This window comes from Arachis duranensis, chromosome 6 (genome assembly GCF_000817695.3).
Source record: "Arachis duranensis cultivar V14167 chromosome 6, aradu.V14167.gnm2.J7QH, whole genome shotgun sequence".
In the NCBI taxonomy this organism is placed as follows: Eukaryota; Viridiplantae; Streptophyta; class Magnoliopsida; order Fabales; family Fabaceae; genus Arachis; species Arachis duranensis.
In genome coordinates this window covers 10,690,143-10,702,167 of record NC_029777.3, presented here as the reverse complement: position 1 = coordinate 10,702,167, position 12,025 = coordinate 10,690,143, and the positions used below count along the sequence as shown (strand labels likewise).

Below are 12,025 nucleotides of genomic sequence, written 5' to 3'. Positions count from 1 at the left end.
TAACGGTTGGAAATGCTCGCTGACCCCAATAACGTGGTCTTCTGATTTGAATTCAAAATCAGCGAAATGTAACGTTACGATTCCGTACCTCTCAGGTTCGGAATCCGAAGCTAAGCACGATAGTCCGAACCAAAACCCAAAAACACTGTCCCATTAATCTGATCATCTCTCTTCATTTTTATGGTTTCTTTGTAATTTTACTGAACACCCACGTCAAAAAGTTTTCATTTTTTTCCTTCAACTTTGGTTTCTACTTTCAGGTTCTTGAAGAAAAATGCTGCTTTTTGTTTTTTAATCATTTCTATTTTCCTTTGTCACTGTCTCAGTCTTTTATTCCCTGCACGAAACATTGCAGAAGAAGAAAATGGAGAATTGCTTAAGAAGTAGGGTTCATGATTTCAACATGGCTTCAAGAAAAGCTGAAGAAGCAGGTTAGTTTGTTCGATCACATTGTTTCTTTTGATTTTGTGTTCCAAGTTACATGCTTGTTATGTTTATTTGATTGGTGATGGTAACGGTTTTTCCTTCTTTTTTTCATTTGCTTTTGGGTACAATTCCATATGTAAAAATACACATGAAAAAATTTGCACCAAGTTCTTCACTTTGCTATTGATTGATGTTTTATTCTGAAAGAATCTATCTGTTATGAAAAATTGAACAGCTTGGAGACGCTATGAGGCAACACAGTGGTTAGAAAGCCAAGTTGGTCCTCTTGGTATATCCAAAAAGCCTTCAGAGAGAGAACTCATTTCTTGCTTGAGAAATGGTCTCATTCTTTGCAAAGTCATCAACAAGATTTATCCAGGATCAGTCCCTAAGGTACTGAAATCTAATCTAATCTAATATATGGTTGCATTTTAGTATTAAATTGATTGGTTCAAATTGGGAAATTTGAGTTTTGCAGTTTGCACAATTGTTATTTATGGATATTGGGCATATTATCTCATCTTTTTTGGATGGGATTGTTTTTTAAGGTTGTGGATAATCCGGTTGCTTCGCAATCATTTACCTGGGATTCCCAGCCGTTACCGGCTTTCCAATACTTCGAAAACGTTCGGAACTTTCTCGATGCTGCAGAAGAACTAAAGCTTCCAGCTTTTGAAGCTTCTGATCTTGAAAGGGTAATTTATTTAAAGATTATACATCTTTGATATGCATGTCCAACTGCATGCCAATATTGCTTGTTTTTGTAAACTTGCTTATGCATGTGTAAACTTGCAAGTTATTTATTATTTTCAGGATAGTGTAGATATGGGATCAGCATCAAAAGTTGTTGATTGCATTCTATCACTTAAAGCACTTCAAGAGTTGAAGAAGACGAACAGTGAGAATGGATCCTCCAACAGGCACTTAAGATCTCCATTACTTATGCAGTCAGCCAGTAGAATTCATTCGAGAGCCACGGCTGCGTTTCCCTCCGATGCATGTAAGCGATTGGATTTGTCTGCCACAGGGGAAAAAGTGCATTCTGTTGAGAGTAATTTTCAGAAACGAGAAGGTTTGATCACTTAGTCTTGCTCATGTATTGGTATATAATTTTGCATCCTGTGCTGATATAAAATATATTGTATTGGTATATAATTTTGCATCCTGTGCTGATATAAAATATATTGTTTTGGTTGCAAGTGATAAAAAAAAACTGCTATTGAAAGTGATTACAAAGCAATTCATACTCATATAATTTCATTCTTTCTAATTACTCTATTGGATGCAGAGGAAAATGTAGAACTACTTGTGAAGCTACTGGTTGATCGCGTCTTGGAAGCCAAAGAAAATATGGATGGAAACTTTGCTGCTTCTCTTCGTAATGAAAACATGGTAACGATTTTAGTTTAAATTATCTCCTCAACACAATTGAGCTTTTTTATCTCCCTCATAATTATTTTAATCTTTGCTTGTAGGATCCTTTAAAACTATTTAAGCAAATCATGACAAACTTTTGTGGGGTAAAGCTACCGACGAAATCCTCTGAGGTTAGTTTGAGTCTTTGAGATGATCATTTATCAATGCTAAAAATTGTGAGATATACATAAGTAGTAGAAAACAATCATCCTTGGGGATCAAAATTCTGTAACTCTAGATTTGTTTTGGTCATATTAAGAAAGTGCTTTCATGTTCTATTTGTTAATATTTTCTATCTTTGTAATTGCAATGATATTTAACAAAATATCTCCATGACTAAAACACAGCTGCCAACGCCACTAAATGATTCTACAAAAGAAAGAAGTAGCGTACCTCATTGTTGCACTTCCACTCCTCCATTATCAGATGCTTCATTAGTGCCTGAAAGTTCAAAGGTACCTTTCTGTGAAATATTAATTTAGAATATTTAAAATAATTGCCTGATGTAGTATTTACATAAAATTTTGCAATATTTGTATTTGTATATGTTAATATGTTAATGTGCTCACCCGAATATTGTTTTTGATCAACATTTACATCATTAATAGTGTGGTACTATTACCAATTCAATATAAAATGTCTTAAACTTGGATTCTGATGCTTCCATTGTGCATCTCACAGTGTAATAGAGGTTGCACTGGAAAGTGCATTTGCAATCAGAAGCATCTCTTAGCATTGCAAGAAAATGAACTTCAGGTAGACATTTGTAAATCTTTAACTGTTGCATCATTTGTGCTCTAACTAGAAATTTTAATTATTGTTGAGTTAAGGTAGAAACAATTTAATAGATTACATTGACATTACTACCTTGCCATTCTAACATACATTAAATACTACAGAAGCTTTAGTGGCTTTCTGCATTCATTGTGATAATGCTTGTAACATCCTGGGTTTTTTCAGGATCTCAAGGCTTTAAAGTTGAAAATCAAGAATGATTTTGAGGATATGCAATCACAAGTTCAGAGTTTTTTTAATGAACTCGGTATGAATAGCCATGAACATTACAACTTCAAATAGTTGGTTTTCTTTCATTGTTCTGATTGGTTGTAAAAGGATTCCCTTGTTTATTTGTTTTTTATATAATTATTGAGATGAAATACTGGTTTATGAATTCAGGGAGTCAAGTAGAGGATATGGCAACTAAAGCTGGTGGATATAACAGAGTAGTAGAAGAGAATAGGAAATTATTTAACATGGTTCAAGATCTGAAAGGTTGAACTTTTAATTGCTTATTTAATTAATGGTCACTTTCTCTTTATATATTATTGACCAAAGTTAATTTTGTCAAACTCTTCAAATCCAAATCATAGGTAATATTCGAGTTTACTGCAGAATCAGACCCTCATTCCAGGCTGAATCCAAGAATATTATTGATTTCATTGGGGAGGATGGTTCTCTATTCATTTTAGATCCATCCAAAACATTGAAAGATGGAAGGAAACTTTTTCAGTTCAATCGGGTTTTTGGTCCAAAGGCTGGCCAAGGTAGAGTTCCACATGCTGATTACAGAAAATTTCCCTCCCCTTCTTCCCTCTCTTTTACATCATTTTATTGAAATTTATTCTAACTTTGTACACAGATGAGGTTTTTAAGGACACTCAGCCATTAATTAGATCCGTGATGGATGGATATAATGTTTGTATTTTCGCATATGGTCAAACTGGATCTGGGAAGACATACACCATGGTAAGATAAAAGAAGTATGATACACATTGCATTGGTTCTTCCATATATTAATTAACGCAGACACAGACCAATGAAATAACAAGCAATGTCTGCTTACTATATATGCAAACTTGAACCAATTATATATCCATCTAATATTTTTTGTTTCTTTTTTTCCTTTGGCAGAGTGGTCCATCAGGTGGAACCTCTAAGGATATGGGGATCAATTATCTCGCTCTTAACGATTTGTTTCGAATGTCTAATGACAGGAAAGACATTATGGTATATGACATTTATGTTCAAATGGTCGAGATTTACAATGAACAAGTTAGAGACCTACTTGCTGAGGACAAAATAGATAATAAATTAGAGATTAGGAGCTGCAATGAAGATGGATTGAGTCTTCCTGATGCTACATTGCGTCCGGTGACATCTACAACTGATGTTCTGACCCTCATGAAACTCGGTGAGGTCAACCGTGCTGTCAGTTCCACTGCACTGAACAATAGGAGTAGTCGTTCCCACAGGTAATTTTTAAAATTTTTTCAGACCCTATAACTTGAATTTAAATGTTTAATGCAGACACTGATAATAAAGGTTGTTTAATTCAGTGTACTCACCGTGCATGTTCACGGAAAAGATACATCCGGTAACACCATTCGCAGTTGTCTGCATTTGGTAGACCTTGCCGGAAGTGAACGAGTAGACAAGTCAGAAGTCACAGGGGAAAGACTAAAGGAAGCACAATTCATTAACAAGTCTCTTTCTTGTTTGGGAGATGTGATCACAGCACTAGCTCAAAAGAATTCTCACATTCCATATAGAAATAGCAAACTCACACTTCTTTTGCAGGACTCCTTAGGTACACGCTATTGAATTCTATCTTGAATTCTATTCCACAAGATTCTATCTTTAATTCTTTAACCTTATAGAGAAAGTTTCTTTAATTTTTTCTTGGACATTTTCTGCATTAGGTGGTCATGCCAAAACCTTGATGTTTGCTCATGTGAGTCCGGAAGCAGATTCCTTTGGTGAAACAACGAGTACTCTAAAGTTCGCTCAGCGCGTTTCAACTGTGGAACTCGGGGTAGCACGTATGAACAAAGAAACCAGTGAAATTATGCAACTTAAAGAACAGGTAATGATATAACTTAAGCCACAAGAAAGTTAGTATCATAGGTTGCTGAAACTCAAATGGAGTCAAACTAAACCGGTTTTCCCTCTTTATGTGTTTAGGTTGAGAGTCTTAAGCTGGCATTGGCAAACAAGGAAGCTCAGAAATCAGTGTTCAGCAGACCCAAAGAACCATACACTCCATCAGAGAAACCAACCATGAAAACTCCATTGCGTTCTAGAAGACTCAGTATTGAGAATTGCAGCACAGTGAAGGGCGAAAAATCATTGAATCCTGAGGATAAGGATAAAGCTGCATGTAAATCGCCTTCGTTTGTACCTCGTTCGAGAAGATTGAGTTTGGAAGGCTCCAAGAGCAACATCAAGAAAGACAGTGCGTCATCCGATGTTAGCAAGACTTTACAGTATGAGTCTGTGCTTGTGCAGAAATATCGTCCACCACAAGATCCAGAAGCTGCATCAAAGCTTTATGGACACTTCAGCAATGGCATGTCCAGGCCAGATTCGCAGGCCAAAGCTCCGCGAAGTCCTACAAGCATGACCTACCAAAAGAGACTGATAAAAGTAGATGAAGGGATCAAAATTCATCCTCTTGTACTACCTCAGACGCCGGAACCAACAATGCCGGATATCAATGATGTGCATAGTGTTATGCAGACAACAAAGGGAATGAGTAGCACAAATGGAAAAGGTTCCTTGAGAAGATCCTTGAGAACAATCGGAAAACTTATTAATGGCCCTGAAAAGAGGTATGTGCGTGTGTAGCAGGCATTGTTGTTTTTTTAAGCATGTCTATTATTATGGCTACTCTATAAAAAAGAGTGTCAATCTTTGAATGTGAATTGCAGGAACCAACAACAGAATTTGGTTGAAGTAAAGTCTCCAATCAAGGGTGCTAGCCATGCAAATGATGTAAGATCATCGGTTACAGCTGTAGAAAGGACACAGAGGAGGCAATCACTAACTGGAATTCATGGATCCGGGCCGAATCGAAGATCTTCGCTTGGAGGGAAGCCGGTACCATGTAAGTTAAAACCTATAGAGCTGCCATTTTTCTATTAATATGCTTTGCAATTTCATCATACTAAGTACAAGGTTATGTTTAGATGAGAAGGAGAGAAATGCTAGAACACCTCCTCCGGCAGCGGCAAAGACCTCAAAACGGTGGTTGTAGGAAGACTTCAAGAGCCAAATATCAATGCTGGGGTGGTTGCTTTGACTCAAAGAAACACCAGCAGCTCCAAGCCTCCAATTTAGTGGATTTTGTTTTTTCAAATTTGGTGTTTAGAAATATTTTTGTAATTATGAAACTAGGATCCTGAAAAACAAATACAAATTTTTGGAAAAGAAAAAGAAAAAATAAATAAATACAGCTTTTGTTCTGTTCTCGTGCAGTTATATGTAATCACACCCTTTTTATGTTTTTTGTATTAAATGTGATTAATACAAAATAAAATATAAGATGATCATACAAAAAAAACTACACAAAAAGTATTATAAATATTAATTCTCATATAGAAAAAAATACTCACGGTCAACTTACTTTCTATACGGTTTTGAGTTCATTCGATATAATCTAGTTACTCCAATCCCATAATCTGTGCTAACTTTTATTATAAATTAGATATTTTTGTAGATTTTATATTTGACTTCACTTTCTCAATCAATAGTAAAATTCAACACATAACATTTTACAATGAGGTAAAAATTTAGGTAAAAAATTTTACAAAAATATTTTTCGTACACTAAAATTAGCTACTAATATATTTGTGTATAAATATATGTGATTTAATTTATTTTTACCATATATTTATATTTAATATATATTTTATATTTATGGTTAATTTTAATGTACACGTAATATAATAAAAAAATTAATATAGGTGAAATACCTATATGTAAACATGTTGCTTTTTACCACTTGTGAAAAGAAAATCCATGCTAAACGAAAAGTCCTTTTAACTCATTTCATTGATATTCATTAAACTCTTCCATTTGTCAGTCCTTTTTTAACAAAACTTTCAAATATATCATTATAATATAACATTTTTTTAGCGTATTATTTACGTTGTTCATATTTTTTGTTGTCTACTTAGCGAAATTATAATTATTTTAAATAATTAATAACCAACAATATTAGTACATTACAGCAATTTGTCTTTGAAATAGAAACTAATTTGTGAAAAATCTTCACGGGAGAGAATCAATTTTGAAAGGTACTGTTTGTTCTGACGAATTGGCACAAAGGTTGTGCTGGTTGAGACAATACATGCAGTGTGGTTGATGGATGGTTCATAAACCATTAATCATAACCGTTAGTGGTCCCCATTGAATCTGTACTTCAATACTTCATACTTGCATAAGAGATGCAATCATGGAGTTTATTCACATGCACTACACAACCCTCGAGGTTAACGTTCCCCACACTACTCTTACACTAGAATTGCCACAACCCTCTACATCATTATTCCAATAATAAAGTTGCTTCTATTTAGATCTTTTATTTTTATGCATTTCTAAATATAATGAATTGGAGTAGTATCCCATGGTGAAGATGAATGAGAGAAAGTATAAGGAACTAATTGAGTATTTATAATATGTACAATGAGGATTTAGGGATGTTCGATTCATTAGGATATTAAATGTTTATTATCTCTGGATGGTTATTCTAGATAGTATGAAGGTATTGTGTTTGAGAAATTAGTAGTATTTTATCCTGAATGTTTATTTTTTAACTCATATTTTGAGTCAAATAAATAGTCCATTGTACAAATACTCTATTAGCTTCCTAGCGGAATTCCAGAAATTAATTTTAAAATAGAATTAATTTGGATGTTGATCTGATTGTTATAATTTGATGGTTACAAGCTATATAATTTGGAGATTAAGTCAAAAAATGTTAAAATTTTCATAATTCATATGCAATCATTATTTATGGTAAAAATTCAGGTGCAGTCGACTTCACATGAAGTTGATAGCTGAGAGCTGTTAAATAAAAATTTAGTCAAATCAATCAAATTATCTTACGGCTCTCAAATATCAACTTCAACAAATCTTGACAAATACAATTAATTTTGGTGTGATCCACCAAAATAAGACTTGGGTGATTTATAGCTGAGAACTACAACCATTTTCATTTCATCAAATTTAGATCTATAACTGAGAACTACATCCTTTTCCATTTCATAATAACGAAATGTTATTACTTATTACACTAAAAATAAATAAGATAAAAGCAATAATAATTTTATAAAGAACAATAGAACATGCAGGGGTCAGTTCTGAAGTCACATTGTAACATGTGTTTTTACCAAAGAAATTAGACCCACAGCAACATGGAATGTCATTCCCCAATTAATTACCTCACACCTCAATGATGCAACCTCAACTTCATTCCAGAAGTTTTATATATTTATATATGTAAAATTAAGGGATTAAATTTTACAGAAAATAAATAAATAAGTAAAGAACCTGCTATGGGACTTTTCAATCTATACCTAACCATTGGTTGGGCAAACTGCACAAACAACTTCAACCTCTCCATAGAATTTAAGCAAGTTGTAGGGTTATGAGTTTAATTGTTGTACACCAAATTATGTACCAACTTAAAAAATGTTCAACCGTTTAGTCAAATATTTGTGTACGATACTAAAACTCATCAATATATTTAAATTAAGATTTTAATCAATATATTTAAATTAAGAGTTTAATTTTGATGCAATGACAATATTTCGTGCAATCACATATATTTTTTTAGATAACCATTCTGGCGGTTAATATGAAAGGTATTTATTTTTACTATGTGCCGTTACGTAATTAGATGCACATGTAAAACTGTTTTACGATGACAATGTATCAAAATTAAATTCACACCAAAATTAAATCCTTAATTTATTCACACCAAAAAGGAAATTTGTTGCTCTTATACTTACAGTCTTACACATTCTGTAATTCATTTTTAAGTATTTTTCTGTACAACATGCTCAATACTCAAAAAGTTGTAATCTTTCTTTCCCCCCACATACCAAAGAATGAACATAGAGAAGTAAAATGAAACAAAAGAACAAAATGAAAATTTTACTCTGTCCTGTGATTTGATTTGGAGACAATGTACTCATAAGCATGCTGCAACCTTTTTCTGAATCTTCTGAGATCCAACACAACATTTTGGCTATCAAGATAAATCTTCTTTGTGAATTCCCAACCTTTCTTTGTGATGCTTTCGGGGTCCCTTAGAACAGGATCATTCTTATCATACTTCTCATACAAAGAGCTCTCTCTAATCTGAATTTCATAGCCAATGTACTTCAAACCAAGTTTTCTTGCAGGTTCACCATAATATGTTTCTGCAGCCCAAGTTGTCCCAAGAGGAACAACTTGAATGAACACTGAGCCAGGCCTCAAGAACAAGAAATGTGTCATTGCTGCGCCGTGGACGCCGATCATCACATCACTTGCATTCAGTGACCTATAAATCTTGGCCAATTCTGTTGTTCTGTCTGGCTTCAAGACTTCGACTTCAAAGCCGATTTCCTCAGCCATTTTAACCATAGAATTTTCATTTGTTATGGCTCTTGATTTGTCTCTAGAGAGAATAACCAACTTGGGTTTCTTCAATGGATTCTCTTGTACTTTTTGCTTAATTATGTACTCTTGTTTCTGTGGAGATTCTGATTCTGGTTCCGATTCTGATGATGGGGATGAAGACATTTGTTTTCTTAACTTTTCTTGTGCTTCCCTTTCTTCATCTTGAATCAATCCATGAATCCGGGGCCAATAGGCCTTATCAAGAAGGTTTCTAAAGTCAACAATGCTCTTGTTCCTTTGCATCAAAGCCGAATCCACCGTGAGCTCATCATGGATTCTAAGGCCAACAATGGCTTCAGGGAAGCAATGAGTCCTGTTGTCTCCTCTAAAATCGATGGCCGGATAATCCGAAAGGTGAGAAAGAATGTCTCCATACTTGGTGATCCACCAATTGTGATATTCAAGGATCACAAACACAACCTTCTTGTTGAAATGCTGGGAGGTAATGTACAAAGGAATGATTCCATCGTTGAATTCGTGGTACACATTGCCGGTATAGCCCCCATTCGAGAAGAACACGGCCGGGACATCATGTTTGACATCACAACCATGGCCTGAATTACCAAAATTCACTCTCTTTGAGATGAGGTTTAGCTCATCAATGGTCTCCATTACACTCTTCTCCCATTTTCGAGTATAAGGCCTAATCCTTTCGTGCTGAAGTATCTGATCCCCTTTGCCTTTTTCAGCTCCAACATTCCTTGAAACATTGTTGATGATTCCTGAGTTGTAGAGGAAGATTGAAGAGGAAGGGGAGTGTGTTCTAATGTCTCCTTTCATCAAACATATATCAGACCTATAACCAGTTCTGTCACAGCATATAGTTCCTGCATAAATGAAAACACCAAATTAAACTTTAACTGTTCATCATCAAGTTTAATAACAATCACAAGAATTTGTGCGGTTAAAACACATAAAAATCATTACTTTCCCAGGTTATAAAATGCATAAAGCTATGATATCAAACCCCTTTTCATTTATACTCATGCAATATGTTTCTAAAAAGGAAAAAATGGAAATTGAAAATTGAAAAAGAAGAAAAGGGGGTAATAAGAAGAATTACCACTTGAAACTGAAGAACACATAGAATCATTTACAACAAGAGCATCATTTTCAGTTGCAGGAGAGTCTGAAAACCAAAGCAAACCAAAACAACAACATAAAAGATGTCAAAAACGAAGTCCCATGTTGTAATAAGAAAGCAAAAGTGTATGAGAGTGAAAAGAGGAGTTGCTTACAGAGGAGAGAGAAGGTGAAAGAAGGGGGAAGGAAGAGTGGTGCAAGGACATAGCAGCAAGAGAGGAAAGTGATGAGGAAGAGGAAAGAGAGCAACTTGGGCCTTGTTCTCTTGTAGTAAGAAGAGGTTGAACAATCCATGACAAGGTTCTGTTGTGATTCTTCATCTTTTGTGATAATGGGGTCTGAAGCTTTTCTGGGTTGATGGTACCTGTGGTAGTGAACCATGTCTTTGTTCTGAAAATTGAATCAAAGGAGGGAGGGAAAAAGAGAAAGCTTCAAAAACAGAGAGGGCTCTGTTTTCTGTTGTGAGAGTTTCTTTTTGTTGATGGAAATGAAGAAGAAGAAGAAGAAGAAGAGAAATCAAAGGAAAGAATAGGAGAAAGCGTGGAATGAAGGCTCCTTCGAAGGTGGCAAAGAAAATGACTCTGATGTTTCATTTGCTTCGGGGACTCGAACTCTGTTTATGTTCATGCTTTTTTTTTCTTTTCTTTTCTTTTTCTTCAAATGATGATTAATAAATTTTTATATATTTCTGTTTATGTGCATGCTTTTTTTCTGTTTTTATTTAAACTCTGAAAAATATATGTTGTAACATTGAAGTTTTCTTTTCTTTTTTTTGGTTTTCATATATATTGGTTAGTATTTTTTTATTAGTAGTCTAATTTATTTAATTTAATAGCCTAATACTATATTTTTAATTAATATTTTTAAATATTAATAATTAATTGTTTATTAAAATTAATAAATTTTGCTAATTATGTATCATTGCTCTTATTATTATNAAATTTGCTTTACTTGCCTTTAAATTTTATTAGTATTTAATATACTAGATACTTAATTTATAATGTAAAAAAGAAAAAATCATATCTAAAGTTTTTTTTCCTATTTCTATAAGTGGTAGAATATATAATATCTTATAAGAATAATACTTATCTATATTTAGTATTTTTATTTTAAGGAAGTGTTTGTATTTATATGAAATCATCTATAACTTATGAGTAATTACGTATTTTAATATTGATTTATCTATGAAGTTATAGATATAGTGTAAAATATTTTTATAAATTTTTTCAAAAATATTATTTAAAAAATTATTCAAATACATAAATTAATTATATAATTATGTAAAACTCAAATACATCAAAATTAACAATTATGTATTAAATAAATAATAAAATTTAGGCTTTTTTCTGTCAAACATATTTGTTTATTAAAAATAACAATTATAAACACACTACCTTTATTCAAAAAAAAAAAAGGAAGAAGCTTAAGGCTTAATTAGTTAATTTTGTTATGGTGATGAATTAGATTAGATTAGTTACTAATTGGGGGAAGAGAGAGTCAAGTTGGGCAACGGCCACGTCAATGTTACGCGCACGAATCTAGTTGGCGCTGCCACTTACGCGCACTGTTTTCTCACTCTGTCACATTCTTATGCTTATGGACAGGGAATTATTCAAATCAAAATATTTTTATATAAAAATCAAAATTTAATTAA

General features: G+C 33.4%; 2 protein-coding genes across 3 annotated transcripts; one reads left to right on the top strand and one right to left on the bottom strand.

Moving 5' to 3' along the window:
* The first annotated feature begins 307 nt into the window (after positions 1-307).
* Positions 308-6,094, top strand: LOC107492630 (kinesin-like protein KIN-14L). 2 transcript variants are annotated; one of them, XM_021126509.2, is made up of 18 exons: positions 308-431; positions 662-819; positions 975-1,121; positions 1,240-1,498; positions 1,715-1,818; positions 1,902-1,973; positions 2,190-2,297; positions 2,524-2,598; positions 2,803-2,884; positions 3,019-3,114; positions 3,213-3,386; positions 3,482-3,588; positions 3,754-4,094; positions 4,179-4,429; positions 4,542-4,705; positions 4,804-5,450; positions 5,550-5,725; positions 5,808-6,094. In XM_021126509.2, the coding sequence occupies exons 1-18, from the start codon at positions 365-367 to the stop codon at positions 5,873-5,875; spliced, it is 3,096 nt and encodes a 1,031-aa protein (XP_020982168.1). In that variant the 5' UTR covers positions 308-364; the 3' UTR covers positions 5,876-6,094. The 2 variants fall into 2 exon arrangements, with proteins under 2 accessions (XP_020982168.1, XP_052118679.1); XM_052262719.1 differs by lacking the exons at positions 308-431; positions 662-819 and having other exon boundaries at positions 1,075-1,121; positions 1,250-1,498.
* Positions 6,095-8,567: 2,473 nt separating this feature from the next.
* On the bottom strand, positions 8,568-10,952 carry LOC107492631 (xylan glycosyltransferase MUCI21). Its single transcript, XM_016113671.3, has 3 exons — positions 10,527-10,952; positions 10,352-10,417; positions 8,568-10,115 (listed from the first exon to the last, which is right to left on the bottom strand). The coding sequence occupies exons 1-3, from the start codon at positions 10,750-10,752 to the stop codon at positions 8,779-8,781; spliced, it is 1,629 nt and encodes a 542-aa protein (XP_015969157.1). The 5' UTR covers positions 10,753-10,952; the 3' UTR covers positions 8,568-8,778.
* Between the last annotated feature and the right edge of the window lie 1,073 nt (positions 10,953-12,025).